Raw genomic sequence first — 21,091 nt, 5'->3', positions numbered from 1 at the left:
CAGTGCTGGATCCATCTTAAAACCTTCAGCTTTGCTTCTGCTATACATTTCTTCAGCGTCTGCAACATCAGACAAAAATGTGCCCTGCTAGTGAGTTGGGAGCACCAGACAGTGGTCAGATGGCTCAACAGCCTCCACCACCTCCAGCCCAAACTGCAGAGCCCAGCACCCAGAAATTGTATCCAACACACAGTAAACACAGCAGGAGAAGGAAATTACCAGCGTTTATTAAGGTCAAGCCAGGGACAAATTCCAATATCTTCTGGTGAATGTGATTTCTTGTCCCACCCTGCCATCCCCATGGTACTTCCCATCCTTCCCACTGGCAGGCCAGGGGGACTGTTGGCCCTGCAGCAGGGTATCATTGAGCTGCTACTATAGCTAAAGGCTTCCCAGCAGCTGCTTGAGGCAGCAGGGACAGAGCAGGGGCAAGTTTTGCTCTCTAGCGGACATGGCTCCGTCAGCAATCTCACAACCATGGCTGTCTTGGAAGGTGTCCCAATCCGCTGGGCAGTGCTGGCTTCATGCTTTCCTGGAAGCCCTCTCCATCAGGTAAAAAGGAGTACTGAGGAGACAGGATTGAATCAAGTGCACATGGCTGTGATCAACCTGTTTCTTCCTCCTTTGCCTCACCACAACTGTCACCTGGCTCCACAGCTCGTTTTGCAGCTTGGCTACTTTCTTCTGCTTTGGTGATAGCCATCAATTCACTCATAATCATCACCATCACATGGAAAAAAATGTCTGTCCAAGTCAGTAAACCACACACATGGGGCTAATACCAGTGAATAACGTCACTGCTCAGAGAGTAACAGGTCCTTAAACCCCAGAAAGAAGGGATGAAACTGAGTAGCAAAGAAAGATCACAGAGGAGGTAGCAATCCCTCAGGAATTTGCAAAAGACAGACAGAAAGTAAGCAGAGGCATTGATCAGGTGGAGCAATGTGGTGGAAGGAGGCGTTACCAGGTTTGTTTAGGAAGAACTGAGGGTGGCTATCAAATATTTCTGAACTGCGAGCAGGACTATGAACTGGGACAGGATCCTGCAGGATCTGCTTGCAAGAGCTAAAGCCAGGTGGAACAGAGCTCTAGCAAACATCCTCCAGTGAGTACTTCTGGTGGGGCAGGGTGGAGAGAAGAGGCTGGACAGATAGTCCTTTCCTCTTTGAACTTCAGAGATGCCATAGGTGCAGAAAGGAGGCATGCAGAGGTGTCCACACACAAGCCTTTCCATTCTTCACCTGTCATGGCAGAAATCATTTGAGTATGACTAGTGACCGCTGTGGAGTTTGCATCATCAAGCTGTTGGCACAGACAGCTGGCTTCCTTGTACATCAGCCAGTGTGGCAAAAGTCCTGTGATGTGGTTGCAGAGGCAAAGAGAATGGAGGTGGACAAGGGAAAAGAAGGACATGTGAGCAGCAGACAGTGTTTCACTGCTTGGGGCTGCCAGGGGGAGAGGCTGCCAGCTACCCTGTTCACACTCAGGTCCCTACGCCCTCTCTTTACCCTTCCCACCCATGCTCTGATGTGCCCTTAACAGTCTGGATTTCCTACCACGATGTTTTCATTTTGGTTGCCTCCCTCTTGAGAGTTTCAAGGTGCTACACAAAATCAGCAAGTTAGGAAGAAGGGAGATGGAGGCCTGTTGCAGGAATACCACCCAGGCCGTTTGGCATCACATTAACATGTCCCTCCATTCTGCATATGTACAGGTGGATTGTGTCATTCCTATATGAATGCTGTGGGCCAGCGAGTGAGGTTGAGTGGGGACAATGGGTTAACTGTGGCCACAGGATCCTTCAGTGGCTCTGCTGCATCCATTCCCCTCTGCCCCACACTATTCTTCCTGTTTGGGAATTGAGTGGCTACTCATGGCTGGAAAACGGGTTTCTTCACTTTGTTCATCTGTAGCGAACAGTCAGAAACTCCCGAGTTCCTCTTGGAGGGGTCATGGCTAGGGGATGGCCAGCTGTTGCCAAACTTTCCTCCTCCAGTAGCTCCTTCTGAACAGAGACCATGGCATCTTGTAGCTGGTGAGACCATGCTTTGGCATGACTGGCACCTTCAGGGTCCCTCTTCCTGGTGTTCTCCTCTGGGACCTCAGTCACCTCAGTGTTGCCTCCGTAGAAACCTCTGGTGCTGTTGGTGAAACCTTTATCCACATTGACCACGTGGACTTTCTTTCCAACTCTCTTCCTCTTCTTCCTGGTCTTGTTCTGGAAGAGGCAGGTGAAGACCTGCTTGAAACGCTTGCGGAAATGCTTGGAGATGAGGGCGTAGACAATGGGGTTGAGGCAGGAATTGGCATACGAAAGGCAGTGGGAAGCCAGGCGGCAAGCGTAAGTCGCTTGGTTGAAGGGGAAGTGGCCAAACCAAAAGCACAGAATGACCAGGTGGTGGGGCAGCCAACAGAGGCAGAAAAGGATGGCCACAGCCACAATCATCTTGGTGACCTTACACTTGGCCTTCCGGGACTCCGAGATCCTTTCTATGGGGTCTACGGAGGTCCACAGGAACTTGATGGTCCTGGCATATGCCAGGCTTACCACAGTCACGGGCAGGAGGTATCCAAAGACAAATGTGAGGATGTCCAGAACCTTTCGGCGCTGGTCCTCCCAGATGGGGATGCAGATGGGCACCCCTTGGTAATGGACAATCTGGTAGTAACTGAGGTAAGGCCCTGCAAAGAGCAGCGACAGTGACCAGATTGCTACAATGGCCACTCCTGCATTTCGGGAGGTGCGGAGATCCCGGGACTTCAGTGGATAGCGAATAGCCAGGTACCTAACGAGGAGAGGAAGGAGAAGGAGAGACCGAACACAACACGGGTGAGATGAGGTGTCTCTCCTGCCCTGTGGAGCTGCCATCTGTGCACTCCTTCCCATGCAGCCACTCATCTCTCCCACTTCTCTCCTCTTGGTAAGGGGTGTTAGGGTGAATTCACATGGGGACCAGGGTCATCCCAACCAGCAGGTCTGGGATCTCTGTCACCTGCTCTGCTGTGCTAGCTTGGGAAGGACAAGCAGCATGCCTCTTGAACCAGGGAAGAGATGGATAAGAGCAGGATCCAGAGGGATGTTTCTCCTGTGGTATGTTTCATGCCCTGGGGCTTTTGCGGTTCTTGTTTTTTGTGTGGCGGGCACCAAACCTCAGCACGTGCCTGCACTCCTCCTTCCCAAGTAAGGGCTGGGTAACCAGGCCGAGAACTTGGCTTGGTGATGGGAGAGGGCACGTGGACCTGGAGAGGCTGGCTCTGCTGGTCCTGCTGTCCCTGCCTCTGGGGAGACCCTACCTGCTTATTACAGGATGCTCAACAGGGTAAGGACTGGCCTTTCCCCCACCTCTTAGATCAAGAGTGGCAAACACATTGTCCCTGAGCTAAGGGACTCAAAGGGAAGGGGGCACTTACCTGTCAACAGAGACGGCGGCCAGGGTGAAGCTGCTGGCATACATGGTGAGGTAGATGAGGAAATGCACAGCTTTGCAAGCAAAGGCCCCAAAGAGCCACCCATCCAGGGTGTAAATGGTGGCCTGGAAGGGGACACAGCAGATGATGAAGCACAGGTCGGCCATGGCCAGGTTAAGGATGAAGAGATTGGTGGTGTTGTACTTGACTTGGCCGTTCCGCAGCAGCACAGCCAGCACCAGTCCATTCCCTACAGTACCCAGGAGGAAGATGAGGGAGAAGATGACAGGCACAATGATCCCTGCTGCTCGTAGCTCCGGGCTGTCAGAAGAGGCATTCCATCCCCCTGACATCTCCCCATCTGACCGTGGGGACCTGCATGGGGGGAAAGGGAGACACAGCACCTGTGCAGGGCCATGGGCATGTGGGTGCTGGATGGTGTGTTGACCACAGTGGCCACCCGAGCTCTGGCCCTTTGGTGCCTGATCCCGGCCTTTGTTTGATGCCCATGTTTCTCCCAGAGATGCCAATCCCAACCAGACAATTAAGTGATGACATCAAGATCCTCATGGCGTTACTGGCAAGAATGCCGTTGGGATCAGTCAGTTCACATCTGCCTGGCTTGAGTGGAGCTGAAGCCCTCTTCTCCTGCCCAGATTCACATCCCCACCATGGCATCTCCTGTGCTCCCAGCCCTCTGAAGCTGTCTCAAGCCCTGTCCTGCTGCCTGGCCTCCCCTACATTCCTGCTACAATCCCAAAACTGCTAAACCTCTTGGGATTGCTTGCTTTGGCAAGTCTAAATCCTAGCTGATGTTCAACAGGGCTCAGCTGCGAGGCCACGAGGAAGGGGGTGGTGGTCCCACGTGGGCTGTGAGTGGTCCTGGCACATCAACTTAGGGCTGTGCCATCTCTGGCAGCAGAGACCTGATGACACCCCACAGCAGCAGCACCCCACCATACTCCTGCCTCAAGGAAGCTCCTTAAGCTGGGACCACTTCCACCCCAGAACTGGCTGCTCCTTGCTCCCTGTGCAGTATAGTTATGCTCTATGGAGGAAGGGCACCTTTTCCTGATGCTGAGAGGTGGTCACAGGTTGGATGGTGGCAGCTAGGAGAGGATAAGGGGAAGACCTCAGTGTTGCCTGAAACACAACACAATGACCATTGTGAAGAAGCACACTATTACTGCAGCTCAAAATACTGTGATTTGCTCCAAAACTTCCTCCAGCCCTGAGCAACACTCAGGCGGGGTGCATTAACAGCCTATGTCCTAACAAGCCTTCCCCATGTTGTGCTATCATTAGAACAAATTGTCCTTCGCTGAGCAGCAACCAGGAGCGAAAGACACATTATCTAGCAACTGTTGACATGCAATTAACTCTTTTTTGGGTCATGCAAGCTCCTTCACTGCATGCTCCCCCATCCCTCAGCTCATACTACTTCTCCTACCCAGCGGCCTCTCTGTATCACACCAAAACGTCGTCGTCCCTGCCTCTCTGATTCTGCAGTCCCCCCTGTCCTACTGGTAACTATCTGGCTCCTCCACCTGCCCCCATGGGATGTCCTTGTCTCCCTTTGTGCATGCACCTCACACATAGACTATGGGGAACCTCTGGGCACCCATGTGTCCCTGCTCAGGGAGCCCGGGGCCATCTCTCAGCTTGGCAAGCTGGCACTCACCTCTGCGAGGAAGGGCCTGCAGTTTTGCTGCTTGCTCAGGGGAGACCTCCGGTCCAGCCCAAGCAGCAGTGGTGGAGAGGAGGATGAGGGCCACCGAATAGTTTGGCGAGGCAGCACTGTCACCCCTGCCTGGTGTTCCGCTGCCTCCTCCTGCCTGCCGCCAGCTCTGCTCTCTCTTCTCCCGGCTCCCCCACGAGTCTCTCTCGTTCTGAAGCTCTTCTCTCTCTGTCTCCCCCTTTTCCCTCCCTCTGCTCTTGCTGCTGATCCATTGATCTCTGTTGTGTTTTTTTTCCCCTCTCCCTGAGGTTGGATTTGGAGTTAACTCCTCTCTGCCCAGCCTTCCAGCAGGCTCAGCCGCTTCCTGCTCCAGTGAGGAGGGGGTGGCAGAGAAAAAGCCCACTGCTCTCCGGTGGGAGAGGAAGGATGGAGGGGGGTGGGGTCCCATGGACCCCTGTGGGCCTTGCAGTCACCCCTCAATGCTGCGTGTTCAGGACGTGTTGCCCAGCACCTCAGGGGAACATTAATATCCCACCATGGTGAGCCTGGCCCCTGCCCTGTCCTTGGAGTATTAGCAATTAATTGATGTTACTAGCTCTTATTAATTAATTATTAGTAGCATGGCACAGAGCAGACCCAGAGTATCTCCCACAATGTCTGACCCGGAGAAGGAGGGGAAAGCAGATTTGCGGTTCCATCCAGCCCAGGTCTGCCCTCCACCAGCATTTCTGGGGCACTGCAGTGCAGGGAGGGAGGACAAGCCGTCCAAGGGGACCATCTCCGGAGGTTCAGCTTCATCACCGATGTGGCAAGAGGCGACAGTGACCCATGCAGCCCTCCTGCTGCCAGCCATGTCCACCCCTGCAGTGGGATTCGTGCCTTGCAGACTTCCAGGTGCTGAGGCTGAGTGTGGCTTGATAGTCCTTTCCTGACAAGACCTGAAGGCCACCAGCTTCCTTTCACTGGGAAGATCCTGGATGCCTCCTCAAATGCTGGAGCAGGATGTGGAGGAGGAGGTGCTGGCCCCTTCCCCTCTACAGCAGCCCCGATGCCCCTGTTGACATCATCCCTTGGCCTGGCAGGAGGGACAACATGGCCTGTCCTCCCCGCCTGCCGCTCCGGCAGGAGGGAGCGAAGTGTCCCTGCCGGCTCGGCTCGCTATCAGCCACCGCCACCGTAACCAGGGAAAAGGGGAAGGCTGTGCCTCAGGACACCGTGATAACCCAGGGGATGCAGCAGAGCACAAGCCCGCAGACTGGCACAGTCTGCCTCAGCACCACACGCCATGGAGGGACCGCACCGCAGCTGCCTCCTCCTCCTCCTCCTCCTCTGCCTGCTCCTGCTGCCGGGCGCCCTGGGCCCGCCGCCATCTCTGGAAGAATCCCAGGAGCCATTGCTGCCAACGTCCAGCACCACTGATCCTGCTGCCCACCTGCTGCGCAGCCGCCCCTCGGCCCCGGTGCGGCCCTACAGCCTCTCGCTCTCCCCCGAGGACTACCGCTACTCCCCCAAGCCCCGGCACCTGCGGCCCGGGCGGCTGCGCCGGCTCCTGGGCTCGGCCTTCGACCCCTTCTGGATGGCCACTGAGGAGCCCTGGGGCCACAACGGCAGCATCCTCAAGGAGAACCTGGAGTCCCTGAGCCGGGACCTGGCGGAGGGTGCTGGGCGCTACCGCCGCAAGCTGTGGCGCGAGGTGGAGGGGCTGGAGCTGCCCACCTTGCTGCCCCCCAGCCCGGGGCTGCCCCCCGAGCTGCCGGGGGCCCTGGCCCACCGCCTGCGGCAGTGGCTGGTGGAGCAGGCCACCTGTTGCCTCACCTCTGCCTGGGTTGACCTGGGACCCGTCTTCTGGCCCCGCTGGGTGCGCCACACCGCCTGCAACACCGGCCCCCCCCAGCTGCTCCTGGCCCCCCGGCATGACCTGCCGCCCCGCGCAGGTCACCCACATCAAGCTGCTGGCCTGGCATTGCTGGGGACCACGGTCCCCCGGCCCCTTGCACTGCGCCTGGCGGCAGATCCCCTACCCCGTGGTGGCCGCCTGCAAGTGCTCCTGCCGCTGAGGGGGCTGCGGAGGGACCCCCTGGTACCTGGTCTTGCAAACAAATGGCCTGAAAAGGTGAGCGGCTGCCTGGACTTACTCTCAGGGCCAGGGAGCTGGGCGGATAATCCCCCAAACGGAGAAATAAACCTCCAGAAGGGAAGTGGGGATCAGCTGCAGTCATTACTGTTTCTTGCCAAAACCCCTGGGCAGCACAGGGAGGCATTAGTGGCGGTGAAGGCCCTTGGGCAGCATTTATCTCCTGCAAAGTATATGGGATGGGAAAATTGTGGCACCCGGCGGGAGGTTCAGACCCCATTTGCATCAGCCCTGGTGGTCTCTGCCCAAGCTGAGGCATCGCTGCCTGCCTGGGCAGGACTGCGGGCAGTGAGTGAGGGCAGAGGGATGCCACAGAAAAATGGTAGGGGGAGGTGGGTTGCAGCTCAGGGTGGAGACTGTGGAGATAGGGCTGGAGGGTGTCAGCAGGAAGGAGGGCAGGTTTGGGACTGCAACGAGGTGGCCTGGTGAGGGTGGAAGAAGGGAGGGGTGGGCAGGGACCGAGGGCTGGAAGCATCTGTTGGGGTGGGTGTATAGACAAGCGGGATGGGACAGCACAGTCCCCTGCTTCAATGTACAATGTGTGAGATACAGGCATCCCACACCTACCCCGCGTGGTGTGCAGGGTGATGGCTTGAGACCCGGGAGGAAGCCTGGCAGAGCAGCATACGGGTGGGTCAGTGAGTGAGGGGTGGGAACTGCATCCTCAAAAAGAGGTGTCTGCCTCTACATTCCACCCAGCAAAAAGTCCTATGCTTTCTTGGCTAAAAGCTGCAAAGAGCTGCAGATTGGACCTAGGACAGGTCTTGAAGAAATAAAGAGCTGGAGGCTTTCCATGGGAATGCAATATTAACATGGTGCCTGCAGTCAATGGGCACTGCATTGTTCATTTCCAGCATGCCATCATCTGACCCTCTTGCTTTCCCCAGGCTCCAGAGCTCCCTGTGCCGTGCAAACTGCAGTCTGCTGCAGAGCCTGGCCTTGAAGCAGGCGGAGAGGCAGCCAGAGCGTGGGGGGTTGGGTGCTGAGGGGCCTGAGAGAGACTGAGGTCAGGATGCCTGGTGAGGAGGAGGAGGAGAAGCAGGGAGCCCACATGTACATGAAAAACAAGTGTGTGCATTGCAGGGGAGGGAGGCTGCTGCTGCTTTTGGTCGCAGCTGAGCAGTGAAACATCTGTATGTCTGCTCTCCCACTGAGGAGGACTTGAAAGCTGGAGCAGGGTTAAACTGCTTTCGTTGGGTTCCCTGAGTTCAGCAGAGACATCAGCGGGGCTGCCTGCAGAAGCCCAGGGGAGAGGGGGAGGCCTGGGCTGGGGACCAGCAGGAGGAAGGGAGGGAGGGAGCATGGTACAGGTGTGTGGTGGAGATGTGCAAGTACCGGGGGCCAAGTAGGGGGTGCACATGCATCAGGCTCAAAACAGCAGTGATGCAGTTTAGGGACTCAAACCCCCTGAACCAAAGCCCATCTGGCTGAAGTGTCATCTCCTCCAGGTTACAACAAGGGCCTGAGCTCAACCCCCTGCTGTTTCCCCACTACATTCCCCGTTCCCAAAATGGTGCCCGTTGATAAGGGGGAATGGTTTGCAGCACCATGAGGGCCTGGTGCCACACAAAGGGAACTCCGTATCACACTTTATCAACAGGCTGAGCTCAGGGCCCTGTGCAGATGGAAAATTAAATAAAATCAGCACACAGTTACACTGCTAGCTGCCCTAACAAGATCCAGTGGCAACTCTATGGAAAATGCATTTCTTCCCGGCCCTCAGTTTCTTGTAAAGCCTTACAGCCCTGGATTAAATTCTGTATTCTTCTGCAGCAGTTCAGGTCAGACGTGTTATTGCCCTGTAGCTTGCTGTCTGACTGCCTAATAGCAGTTAGCATTTCTGGAGCAAGTCTTTGCTGATGTGACCCAGCACTCCAGCACCCAAGCACAGCACACCCTCATTTCAGCTGGAGTCTGGCAGCGGCTGCAGGCAGACAGTACTCAGCTCAGCATGTGGGCAGACAGCAGGACACATGTGATTTCTCATCTGGAGCAAAACCAATGCAAATAAAGCAATCCTGAGAAATGCCCAGGACCCACTTGTTCCTGCCTAAGCAGCAAATAGCTACCCCAGCACAGTGTGGAGGAACAAATCCAGAGATCCCAGCCTGTTGTATATTCTCTGCTGCGGGAAAATTGCACCTGACAGAGTAAAATTTTCTGTCACTTGTTCCGCCCCCAGCCTCAGTCCCAGGTCCTCTTGCCATGCTGCAGGTCTCTGCTGCTTTGGCTTATCTGCTGCCCAATGGCCTCTCTGGGGCAAGATGCAGCTCCCAGGGCAGATTTGGGAGCACCACAGTGATGGGCAAAGCCTTACAGCTGGCCCTCAGGACCAAGCAAGCCTGACACCTAACACTTGAGAGTGAGAAGGGGAGAAAGGAGGACCAGAGCTTCGGCTGGCTTATGTCCTCTTTCCCAAACCAGCTACTGGTGGCATGGGTTGCCTTGGGAAACTCCCCTGCCTTGGTGGGGAATTACAGGTGGCAGATCTGCCGGGGTGACACTGCTGGACCAACACTGCTGGACCTGCAGGAGAGTGTGGAGGAAGCAGGTGATCTCAGGCATACCAGCAATGCTACATTTCCATCGGCACAAGAGAGCAGGAGCTGCAGAGCTTCAGCACCCAGACTGAGGCTTCAGGGAAGACACAGCAGAGTGTCTAGTCACAGGGAGAGAGGGTGGGGATGGGCTGCAGCTCCTGGATGAGAAAACATGAGCCAAATATGTGCTGCACTGCAGGACTGCTTTAATAACACATGAGCTGGTTGCCAGTGCTGCTGCCAGCACGATGCAACAACCACAGCTTCCTGTAGGTTGTGATGTCTTGAGGATCGGTCCTGCTCTTGGCAGCATGCTGCTCAAGCCCATTCTCCGAGTACATGTATTTGGTTGTGAGCAGGGACAGTACCAGAGGAGGTATTTGCTGGCCCCTTAAGGCAGCGCTCCGTGTTTCCGTCCCACCTCAGTGAAGGCTTCCACGCAGCGGTCAATGTCCTCATTGCTGTGCACGGCTGAGATCTGGACCCGGATGCGGGCCTTTCCTTTGGGGACCACAGGGTAGCTGAATCCAATGACATAAATGCCTGGGGAGGAAACACAGGGAGTTGGAACTGGCTGGGAGGGAGTGAGGGAGGCTGAGGTGGTACTGGGTGATAGAAAGGCTTCTGGATCCTTCCTCCCCTCTCAGTAACCATTTCCAGGCTTCAGGGTTTTCTAGTGGCATCTCCTCCCAGGCATGGAACTGAAGGTTAGGGCCAGTGATGGGGATGGAGTCCAGCATGTCAGGACAGGAGGGCTAATTTAACACATACCCCTCCAACAGAGAAAGAAGGTAAAGTCAGCAATACCTGGGAGAGACCTAGAGGACATTTGCATCTGGAGGGTACAGAAATAACAGATTTCATGCAGGAACATCCTCTGGAGGAGGGATGGTGGTAGTACCACCACCAGCTGTCCCTTCCCTCAAGCCATGTGTCTGCATCCAGAGCTCCCTCCCCAGTTCACCTCTCTTCAGCATGTCCTCAGCCATCACCGCAGCCAGCCGAGCGTCCCCAAGCATGACAGGACAGATGGGGTGGTCTTTCCCTGAGATGGTGAAGCCGGCTGCTGTCATCTTGCTTCTGAACCTGGTGAAGAGAACAAGAGGATGAGTAAAAACCTCATCACCCCTGTCCTTGAGGACTGCTGACTCGCTTTCCCCTGGGAGCCAGGGACACGGAGGGCTGGGTGTGGTTTTGCTCCACCACGCATCTCCTGTGCAGGGAAGGGATCTCTTTTTGGAGTGACCTCCTGCCATATCCTGCTCAGCTCCATGTGACTGCAGCTGCTTGAGTGGCAGGTGTGTCCCAGCATGCAGCGCATCCAGAGGTGACACACCTGCCTGCACATGTGTCTGACAGAGGCACATCCTGCGGTTTCCCCTGAGCACCCCCTGGCCATGACTTGCAAACTGCCTTCATGGTTATCACTGGGGGGTGAATAAACACACAAAGACAACTCACTCCTAACGAGCCTCTTCCCCTGCTCCCACCCCAATATGGCCCACTCACCGCTGGGTCTTGGCAGTCATGGACTGTGCAATGGCATTGCTTTCCATCAGCAGGTCCAGGGCCTTGGATGCACAGGCCACCACAGGAGGGGGTAGGCTGTTGGAGAAGAGGTACGGGCGGGAACGCTGGCGGAGCAAATCAATGAGGGGTTTGGGGCCAGTTGTGTACCCACCTGCAGATGGAGGAAAGATAAATGGACAAGGCACCCCAGGGTGACCTGTTCGGGGCGGGGGGGGGGGGGCTTGATAAAGCCAACCTGTCAACTACAGCGGGAATTTCAGTACAAACCAGGCCTAAAGAAAATCACAGCTGATACCTTTTACCAAGAGCTTCCACCTTGACCCCAAAAGCAAATGCAAGGGGAAGATGACAGTGGAAGGAGCACATGACAAGACCTCTCTTGACCCTGCAGCAAATTGAGCTTCATGCTCCCAGTAAAAAAAGGACAACATGCATTTGTTGCTCTATCATTAGGCAGAGGAAGGAAACATCAAAGTGATGCTGTGGAGTTCTTTAGGGCATGGAGGGCCTTTGACAGGAAAACGCCTTTACCTGCAGCTCCTCCAAGAGCTTTTCCCAGGGTGGAGTTGACAATGGTGACTTTGTCCATCACACCCAGGAGTTCATCAGTACCCCTGCAGAAAAAGGAATGTCACATTATCAGAGGTGCCAGCATGCACCAGGGAAGCTGCTCTACCCCTGATGTCTCAAGGGAAACAAAGCGCTGCCAGCCAAGTCTCTGGCGTCCTCCCTTCTGATAAAGGAAAAACACCCCCTGTGGCAGTCCAACCCAAGTGTTGACCTTCCCTTCTGCAGAAAGGGTAAGCTAGCATCTATGGAGGTAAGAGCATGGGGTTTAAAACCCTTACAGATGACAGAGTGCTCAAACCTCCTGCACAGAAGTTTAATAGCTCAAACAGAGCACTAGCTGTCAACATAGGTCTTGCACATACCTCTGACATGCCACACCGTTAGCATACACCAGGAAAAACCAGTTGCCTGGCTAGGGTAGCTGATGTCCTCTGAGGTGGGCTGTGCACATTGCTGGTGTGCTGCACTAAACGCACACAGGCCTAAAGCATCCATGTAAAAGTCTATGCTGGTGGAACCAACCGGACATGGCAAATGTGCTTTGCAAACGTGCTCTGCAGCTTCATGTCCTCCAGCCCAAAAAGGCAGGATGGGGCATGGCCACCCAGCTGTTGCCTCTCTTGAAACACAGTGTTGTAGACAACAGCATCAGGTTCAGACTGAAACTAGCATAATACATGAAGCACTCAGTAATCATTCCCTCTCCCTCAAACTCTTGTGCACTTACACACCTCCGTGCAGTCAAACAGTTGTTTTTGCAGCTGGTGGGACCGCTGAGCCTACTGGGACACACAAATGAGGCCTACTTCAACTCACAGGATGGCTACCATGCCCCAAGAAAGGAAGATTACAAGACAACCAGACCATCCCATGATTTCTTCCTTATGAAGACTTAAATTTGAGAAGGCTTAGTGCAACTACAGGGTCTGGAATATATTAAAGCTCAGCACAACTCCCTCTTGCGTTAGTGATGAAGTGCCACCAGGAGTGGCAACCCTTCTCTTAAAATTGCCTCTTGCACCATCATTATGATCCAGGATGAAGCATTTGCCATGGCCTTGGTGAGAAAATGAGACAAGTTTTCTTGCTTATTTCTCACTTTTCACCCATTTCACAGCTTGATGTGGATTCACCAGCTTCCCACATGAAATCTGTCTACACTGGAGAGAGCTGGAAGGGAGCTCTTCATAGAGCAACTTTTGGCTTTTTCAGAGATAGCTTTCTCCTCATCTCCTGCACTATCCCTCCATCTGAGGGGGGACCCATTGCTCATTCCCACAGGTGTTGCCTCACACGGGTCTCTACCTTACAGTAAAGAGCAGGAAGGACCACGCAAGGACCACGCTTGGCACTCATGTGCCTGAAAAACCAAGCATGTGAAGCATGCTTGGCAAACACATGCAGCAAGTGCACTGATTGGCATCTGGAGGATCTCCAGGGGATGAAGAGAAAAGCTGCCCTGAGGGAATTAATAAATCTGTGCAAGCCAACTCCACAAAACGCCCTAGACCCAAGCATTTGAAAGTGATATCTGAGAGGAGAAGGACTGGGAAATCAGGAAGTCCAACTGCTTGCCAGGAGAGACAGACGAGATGGTTGCACCACCCCTTACACACTGAGAAGCAGCTGTCACGTTGAAACAGGTCACTGATCAAGTATCTCCCTTCAATGACCTCAGATGCTCCAAAGGTGGGACGCAAAGCCTTCAAGAAATGGTGGCTCCAGGAGTCTCCACACAAAAATGTGTTGGTCATCAGCACCTTTGGCCTTGCTTCAGAGGTAGTTTAGGGTCAAAGGGAGAAAGAGGGTTGAAACGGCTGCTTACCGGCCATTGGGTCCCAGGAAGCCTGTGCCATGGCAATCATCAATGAAGACCAGGGCATCATACTTCTGGGCCAGCTGGCACATCTCCCTCAGGGGTGCAATGTCACCGTCCATGGAGAAGGCACCATCGGTGGCCACCAGCCGCAGACGGTATTTCTATGGGAGGGAAAGCAGCATCCTCAGGGGTGAAGACGACACCTTGAGGAGAGGGGCTGGCGAAGGAGACCAGGACACAGTCCAGCTCCTGTAGGGAAGGGATAGATCTAACCAAGATGGGGAGGGTTGCACTGCAACCAGCTGCTTCCCCCACCTTGCCTACCTGTGCCTATTGGCAAAACCAATGCCTATTGCAAGGGAAAGGGCAGAGCTCACCCTTTGGGGCTGGTTACTGCGCAGGCAGCACAGCTAAATGAGCACCCTCTCATTGGGTGGGAGCAGACCTCCGTACCTGTGCGTCCTGCAGCTTGGCCTCCAGGTCCTGCATGTCCACATGCTTGTAGCGGTACTTGTTAGCCTTGCACAAGCGGATCCCATCAACAATGGAGGCATGGTTCAGCTCATCTGACAGCACTGCATCCTCTGCGGTCAGGAGGGTCTGGCCATGCCAAACAGAAAGGATCATCCTTTGCTCCAGGGTGCCACCTCACTGAGATCTTCCAGCCTCCCTCAGTGCAGAAGACAAGGCTGCGTTTGATTGCAGCTGCCACGTCTCTCCTGGCATGCACAGCTAAACTTTCTGCTTTCCTTCCCAGCCACTATATCCTCTGATTCCCTTAGGCCAGGCTCCTGTCTGTGGCTTCTGAGCTCAAAACCTCCCTTCCTTTTCCCTACAAAGCCTGGGGGATCACCCCTTCCCCCCCGCCTATGCTACAAGGAGGGGAACAGACCTCCCAGGAAATGTGAGCTCTCCCTGAAATGTGGAGCTGGCTGGGGAAGGGGTAGGTGAGGGCTGATTAAACAGCTCCGCATGGCTTCTCCAGTCCAAGAGCACCAAGTCAGGGTTCTCCACCACTGGTCACTGCCATCTTTTCTGCAGCACAGACCTCACATCACAGAGCCTCTGGAAAGCACTGGCAGGCACATTGCTGCCACCTCCCCCCTCCATGCACAACACAAGGAAAGCCCTACTAACCTCAAAGATACCAGCATTGGCATCAAAACAGCTGGCATAGAGAATGGCATCTTCCCGATGGTGGAAACGTGTGATCTTCTCTTCCAGGTCCTTGTGTATGCTCTAAAGAGAAGAGAGGAGCAAGCATCACCGAGGGGCACGACAAGTTCTCACTTGCCCTTTGTAGACGCTGACTGCAAAGGGAGGGAACAGCCAGGCTTTATCCAGAAAAGGTGTGTGTGCGTGGGAGAAGTTAGTTGTGGTCAGCAAGCGTTTGCAAACGCAGCCCTAAAATGTGGTTATGGGTTTGGATGCCAGAAGCATAGGAGGAAGACTCCAAGCTCCCCATCCATGAGGAAGCAGCTCTGAGTTTTCTCTGCCCTTAACCAGCTGGTGCTCTGAAAGGGCTCCAGGATGGTTTGTCTGAGCCACTTGAACTCAGACGTGCCGTAATTTTGGCCCTTAAGGGAGAGAAAAAGACATTAATTTTCTGAATTCAGGGAGGTGTTATTTTCTTTGCTCTCTGAGGGGCTGTAAGGGTTTAAGCTGGCATATTTCCAGATTTTTGGCAGGCTTTTTTTCCAGGCAGCCATGTGTACCTTAGCGTGGTGCACGCATGCAAGTTCTGAGTGGGGAGTCTGAGCGGAGCCCCTGAGGAAGGCGACCCTGGACCAGGGGATGCTGCCCCGGCGCCCGGTACCTGGGTACCGCAGATGAAGCGGACAGAGCTCAGCCCAGCGCCGAACTTCTCGAGGGCCTCCACGGCAGCACGGATCACCTCGGGGTGGCTGGAGAGCCCCAGGTAGTTATTGGCGCAGAAGTTGAGGATCCCTGCGGGAAGAGAGGGAGAAGCACAGGTGTCGCACCGGGGGAAAAGGTCCAGGGCCCTCCCCGCCGCCCCATACGCACCGCCTCCGCCGCCCGCCAACTGGACGTGGGGACCTTGCCGGGAGGCGATGACCCGCTCGCTCTTCCAAGTGCCGGCGCCTCGGATGTCCTCCAGCTCGCTCTCCAGCCGCCGGCGGAGCTGGGCCGCCGCCGCCCCCGAAGCGGCCCGGTGGCTCCCGGCCCCGCCGTTCCGCAGCACACGCCGCGCCACGCCGCGCCACATCCCGCTGCCCGCACCGCTCCGCCGGCGGGGGGCGGTGCCCCCGCGGCCAATAGCCATTGGCCTGCCGGGATCCGCCCCTCGGGAGGCGGGGCCGGGGTGGGGAGGCGCGGGGAGCTGCGCTAGGAGGTGCTTGTGGGGAGTCTCTGAGCCAGGGGGCTTAGGCAGCCCAGAAACAGGTGATTTGGGATCCCTGGAGTCTGAGGGACTTGGGGGAACCCCCATCATGGGATTTAGGAATTGTAGAGGGGTCGTGTACTAGGGCCCGAGGGATTTTGAAGACACAATGGTGAAGACACATGAAGACATGGACCTTGAGGATCAACAAGCCCAGGAGCATTAGGTGCCCCCACCTAAAGGATTTGGGGTCCTCAGCACAGGTGACTTGGATTCTCGCATCTAGGTGATTTATGGGTGCCTACCACAGTGGGTAATGGACCAAGGCTCTGTAGGATTTGAGTGCATCCAGCTGAGGATCCTTTGGTCTGAGAGGTTTAGGATTTACCAGCTGAAGAGGATTCGATACCCAAGCCCAAGGAATTTGAGCGTGTTTGTCCAATGGGGTTTGTGATCCACAGGCCCACCGAGTCTAGACACAAAGAGTCCAGCTGGATCAGCTGTCTCCATCCTCCACTACAGCTGACCAGGGAATCCTGTGGCCACAGTGGTTTAGGCCCCTCATGTCCAGGAGGATTAGGCACGAGGCTTTTAAAAGGGGCTTAGTGTCTTTGGCCTGGGTGGTCTGGGAGCCTTTGGTCCAAGGGTCTTAGGAAGAAAAGCCCAAAAGCATTAGGTGCCTCAGGCCAAGGATTTCAGTACGCTGAACTACATAATTTCGGATCCTTGGTGGCTAAAAGGCTCACATCTACCCAAGTGATTTAGGATCATCGGGCCAATGCATCTGGGAGCTCCCATCAGGGAAACTGAAGACCCTGGACCCATGAGATTCAGGCACAGCAAGTCCAAGGGGACTGGGCACCCACAAGCCCTGGGATTTCAGAGCTCCTGGAACAGGTGGTTAAGGATCCTGACATTCAAATAAGAGTTTAGATGTCTCTAGCAAAGGAGGATCAGGCACCTCCTGCCTGAGGCTCAAACCCTATGGAGCAGTAGGGCCGACCTTCAGGCAGGCTCACGGCCAGCCCCAGCTGTCAAGGCAGCCCAGCCCTGCCTGGGGAGGGGCTCTGGCAGGGGCCAGGCAGGCCCTGGAGTCATGCCAGTCCCCTCTGGGCACAAAGCCAGAGCCTTGGGGTGATAGCGGAGCCATGCCCAGCAGTCTTGCCTTACCCTGCCCTGGCTGCCCACCCCTGCCTGCCTGCGGAGCTGCCTGTTGCTGTGCTTGAGCCTGTTCCTCCCCAGGGAGCAAAGCCACTCATAACTCTGTCCTTTCTCCCCAGGGATCAATCCCTTCCTGCTTGGTGGATACCTCCAACTGCTTGAAAGCAAACATGGACAGACCCTGGCTGTGCTCCACCTCCTCCATCCCACCCCTGCCCCAAGAGTCCTTGCCACCACCCCACTGTGCTGAGGCGGCTCCCCAGGCAGGCAGCCCCATTGCCCGGCTGGCTGGCCAGTTATCTCCAGCACCAGCCAGACCTCACACCCAGCAGCCCGGCACACTTCGCATCAGCCCTGCAGTAAGGACCCAGGGCAGTGGGGGAGGGAGCAGAGAGCCCCTTTTCCTCCTTGGGAGAAGGTTGTGGCTCTTACAGCCATATGTTCCTGCTTCCCCTCCAACAGAGTTTTTGCCCGGCCCCAGCAAACATGCAGCCTCACAGGAGCTGGGGCAGGACTGGGAATTGAAATCCTGTAGAGCCTCGACAGACACACAGAGTCACCATCATTCCCAACGCACAACAATCAGCCTGGCATTAAAAAAAAAAAGTAGACACACACAAGAAATTTTTGAGACGTCAAAATAAAAACCCAGACCAGCAACTCTTTAAAATGGGAACTCTCCATACCAAAGATGTTCCTTCTTTCTTTCATTAACTGCTTTGGTTTTAGCCATTTCTAGACAGGAATAGATCAATTCTTTATAAAATGCAATAGAAAGGGGTAAAGATAAAGGCAAAAGCTATTTACAGAAACCAACGGGAGAGTACCAAAACACTTCTAGACTTCTCACTTCTTCTTGGGCAATTTCCGGATGCTGGACTTGGCTTTGGGTTTCGACCGCTTTGCCTTCTTGGGTTTGGATGCCTTCAACGACTTGACCTTAAAAGTCTTTGTTGTCTTGGCTTTCTTCGGGCTGGCCCTTGACTTCTTCCTGGCTTTCCTGGCAGGAGATTTGGGCTTCTTCGCCGACGACTTGGCTTTCTTGGGCCTAGCTGCTTTCCGGGGCGAGGTGGATTTCCTAGCCGCCTTCTTCCTCTTCCTGGCCGGAGTCTTCTTCGCCTTTTCGGCCTTGGCCAGGCGGAAGGAGCCTGAGGCACCGATCCCTTTGGTCTGCTTGAGGACACCAGCAGCGAGCAGGCGCCGAATGGAGAGCTTGATCTGGGCGTCGGCGTGCTGGCCCACCTTGTAGTGGCTCTTCACGTACTTCTGGATGGACTGGCGGGAGGAGCCGCCGCGGCTCTTTTCGGCCCGGATGGCAGCCGCGATCATGTCCGAGTAGGTGGGGTGGGCTGCCGGCCGCCGCGCTGCCCTGGCCCGCTTGGGCTTGGCGGCCGGGGCCGGGGCTGGGCTGTCGGTCATGGTCAGCGCTTCGCCCCGCGACGCCCTGCTGTTCCCTCGCGGCGGGGAGCCTGGCCCGCCCGGCTCGGGACCGCCGCCCCTGGGCGGGGAGAGGCTGGGAAGGAGCGGTGGGTGACAGCCGCAGCGGTGCCGGAGCCGGTGCCGGTGCCGCTCCCGCCGTGGCTTCTGCGGTCGCGGTCGCCGCCGCCAGCCTTTTAAAGGCGCGGTGCGGACCGCCGGGAGGACTGCCCCGCGCGCGCCACCCGCCAGCCCGCCCGCCCGCCGCCGGTGTCCCCGGCTGTCCCCTGCCACGCCCCGACCCGCCGGGCTGCGACAGGGAGAGGCGCTTGGAGGGGACGCTGGGGGATAGGGAGGGACACCGGGCGGGGGTCACTGGGGACAAGGCAGAGCACTTGGAGGGGACGCTGGGCGACAAGGAGGAGCATTTGGGGAGATACTGGGTAGGGACGAGGAAGGACGCTGGAGGAGACAAAAGCAGGACAAGGAGGAGCCCTCTGGGGGGGGCACTGGGTGTGGACAAGGAGAGATATGGGGGGGGGGCATGGGGGAGACACAGAGGGGCACTTGGGGGACACTGGGTGGGAACAAGGATGGACACTGGGAGGGGACTTGGGGGAACCCTGGGGAGACAGGGACACAGCAGGGACGCTTGGAGCAACATCAAGACACGTGGAGGGATGCTGGGGGTAAGAAAGGGATGTTTGAGAGGGGGACACAAGGGGTGGCACAGGGAGAAACATCAGGGGACAAGGAGGGGCACAGGGGAGGACATTGGGGGGACAAGGAGGGACACTAGAGGAGACATTGAGGGGGACACCAAGGAGAAAAGGGAGAGCATTGGGCTCAAAATAGGCTCAGCAGTAGTACCCCACAGCCCAGTCCTCTGCCCCCCTCCTCTGCCCTCTTTGCTCCACACTAGGTGCTTTGGGGACATCAGCTCAGCCCCCACATGTGTGTGGCAGAGGTCACAAATAAGAGACTGTCCCCTTTTTTGGGACACACACGCACACACACCTCTTTGTGAGGGGACAGAGCAGGAACACGTAGCAGCAACTATCAGCCATCCTTTCCCAGTTGGGTGAGTGGTTGGCTGTTTCTGGGAGATTAAATGTAGCTGCTGTCACCATCTTGCCTGTAGGATTTAGATGATGTTTCCCCCCTTGTTTCTTAAAAACACGTGGGCGCAGCTGCCTTGTGCCCACCGACACGCTGTGCAGTGCTCGGCGGTGAACCCTGGCACCTCCAAACCCCCAAGTGCTTCAGCAGGGCATTAAAATACACAGCAAGCACCTGCCCGTAACCTCAACGTCCCCTGGATGCCCAGGGCCATGAAAACCACTGGCCAAGGATGCACAGGAGTATAAATAAAAATAGATGGATAAATACAAATAAATAGAAATAAAAATAATTGAGATATTTAATGCCCCCTCCCTGACATGCCCACATACTACATGAGGGTGCGGAGTGGCCCCCTGCCCCAGGAGGAGGCACTCGGCCCCCTAATGCTTTCCCACTGGTGGAAGGGCTGCTGGGGACATCCCCTCGTGCCTCCCTCCCTGACGCCACTCTTTCATGTACCCCATTTCATTCTGGGAGCAGTAAAAGCTCACAGCACCTGCAAACCACTTGATTTTATTAAGAACAAAGAGCTCCTAATTGCGGAGAGGAATAGCCACCCTCCCACCTCCTCTGGGTTGTTTTTTATTTTTGCTTAAGACCTAATGAACACATCACTTTCCGCCCCACACAGAGCACACGGGCAGCAAGCTCTGGTGGCTGCTGTACAACGCTTTGACGGGCTGAAGGACCTCTCATTTTTCCTAACGGGGAATAAACAGCCATTGCTGGCTGCCTGCACGTAGGCAACCCAGGTGCACGCAGATAAGGCACCATCTGCTTTTATTTGCATCCAAGTTTTTAACGGTCAGAAGCATCTCACCCATACACTGGGCTCTGAGGGTAGATGGAGGAGCGTGTGGGTAAGCATCAGCCCTAAGCCCCCAGGGCTGGCACGGTGCCATGGGCTGGCCACAGACCCTCCAGCCTTAACACCCAGGCAGCCATTATCAGGGCAGTGCAGTGATGGGGAGACAGGGAGGGAGGAGGGCAGATGCTTTACCTAACTTTAACCGGCTGAAAATTAGGTGTCTAATCTCAGCCAGTCACCTGGGCAGGTCCTGCTGCCGACCAGGGCTGCTTAGTCTCCTCCACCAGGTGCTGCTGCTGGTGGGCAAACACCCTCTTCCCTATATGTGGGGGTTCCAACTCTTTCATCCAGACTAGCTCCCTAATTTTCAGCCAGTCAAAATAAGGGGAAGATCCCCCAGGCAACTCGGTGGAGGGAAGGCATATGGGTGGTCACAGCTCATCAGGCTGCTGCTGGCCTTGCACCTGGGAGGATCCCAGTCAAGGCAACCCTGAAGCACCCCACTTGATGGTGGAAAGCACCCCTTGAACCCTATGCTGTGATACCGATGTATCCTTAGCATGT

The 21,091-nt window shown here is 55.8% G+C and overlaps 4 protein-coding genes across 4 annotated transcripts; 1 reads left to right on the top strand and 3 right to left on the bottom strand.

The window, feature by feature from the left end:
• Nucleotides 1-282: 282 nt before the first annotated feature.
• GALR3 (galanin receptor 3) lies at nucleotides 283-5,324 on the bottom strand. Its single transcript, XM_040596186.1, has 2 exons — nucleotides 3,412-5,324; nucleotides 283-2,786 (listed from the first exon to the last, which is right to left on the bottom strand). The coding sequence occupies exons 1-2, from the start codon at nucleotides 3,759-3,761 to the stop codon at nucleotides 1,904-1,906; spliced, it is 1,233 nt and encodes a 410-aa protein (XP_040452120.1). The 5' UTR covers nucleotides 3,762-5,324; the 3' UTR covers nucleotides 283-1,903.
• On the top strand, nucleotides 5,317-9,844 carry LOC121089180 (noggin-like). The gene is given in 2 exon segments (XM_040596187.1): nucleotides 5,317-6,971; nucleotides 6,973-9,844. Coding segments are annotated over 2 exon segments (771 nt in total). The 5' UTR covers nucleotides 5,317-6,371; the 3' UTR covers nucleotides 7,144-9,844.
• A 100-nt stretch (nucleotides 9,845-9,944) lies between these two features.
• On the bottom strand, nucleotides 9,945-15,935 carry GCAT (glycine C-acetyltransferase). The gene is made up of 9 exons (XM_040596185.1): nucleotides 15,705-15,935; nucleotides 15,496-15,626; nucleotides 14,817-14,918; nucleotides 14,133-14,279; nucleotides 13,686-13,840; nucleotides 11,822-11,904; nucleotides 11,270-11,441; nucleotides 10,725-10,846; nucleotides 9,945-10,303 (listed from the first exon to the last, which is right to left on the bottom strand). The coding sequence occupies exons 1-9, from the start codon at nucleotides 15,904-15,906 to the stop codon at nucleotides 10,152-10,154; spliced, it is 1,266 nt and encodes a 421-aa protein (XP_040452119.1). The 5' UTR covers nucleotides 15,907-15,935; the 3' UTR covers nucleotides 9,945-10,151.
• Nucleotides 15,936-17,842: 1,907 nt separating this feature from the next.
• Nucleotides 17,843-18,778, bottom strand: LOC121088255 (histone H5). Its single transcript, XM_040594030.1, has one exon. The coding sequence runs from the start codon at nucleotides 18,598-18,600 to the stop codon at nucleotides 18,028-18,030; it is 573 nt and encodes a 190-aa protein (XP_040449964.1). The 5' UTR covers nucleotides 18,601-18,778; the 3' UTR covers nucleotides 17,843-18,027.
• Nucleotides 18,779-21,091: the final 2,313 nt, after the last annotated feature.

This window comes from Falco naumanni, chromosome 5, assembly GCF_017639655.2.
Source record: "Falco naumanni isolate bFalNau1 chromosome 5, bFalNau1.pat, whole genome shotgun sequence".
NCBI classification, from domain to species: Eukaryota; Metazoa; Chordata; class Aves; order Falconiformes; family Falconidae; genus Falco; species Falco naumanni.
Note: the sequence above shows the minus strand (reverse complement) of the source record. Positions and strands in the feature narration are given on the sequence as shown.

Coding starts and splice junctions, on each gene's coding strand:
- GALR3 (XM_040596186.1), bottom strand. CDS start 3,761: ATGTCAGGGGGATGGAATGCCTCTTCTGACAGCCCGGAGCTACGAGCA. Junction 2,787..3,411: donor GCCGCCGTCTCTGTTGACAG/GTAAGTGCCCCC, acceptor TCTCCTCGTTAG/GTACCTGGCTATTCGCTATC.
- GCAT (XM_040596185.1), bottom strand. CDS start 15,906: ATGTGGCGCGGCGTGGCGCGGCGTGTGCTGCGGAACGGCGGGGCCGGG. Junction 13,841..14,132: donor CCAAGCTGCAGGACGCACAG/GTACGGAGGTCT, acceptor TCCCTCCCATAG/AAATACCGTCTGCGGCTGGT. Junction 11,442..11,821: donor AGCTCTTGGAGGAGCTGCAG/GTAAAGGCGTTT, acceptor CTCCATCTGCAG/GTGGGTACACAACTGGCCCC.
- LOC121088255 (XM_040594030.1), bottom strand. CDS start 18,600: ATGACCGACAGCCCAGCCCCGGCCCCGGCCGCCAAGCCCAAGCGGGCC.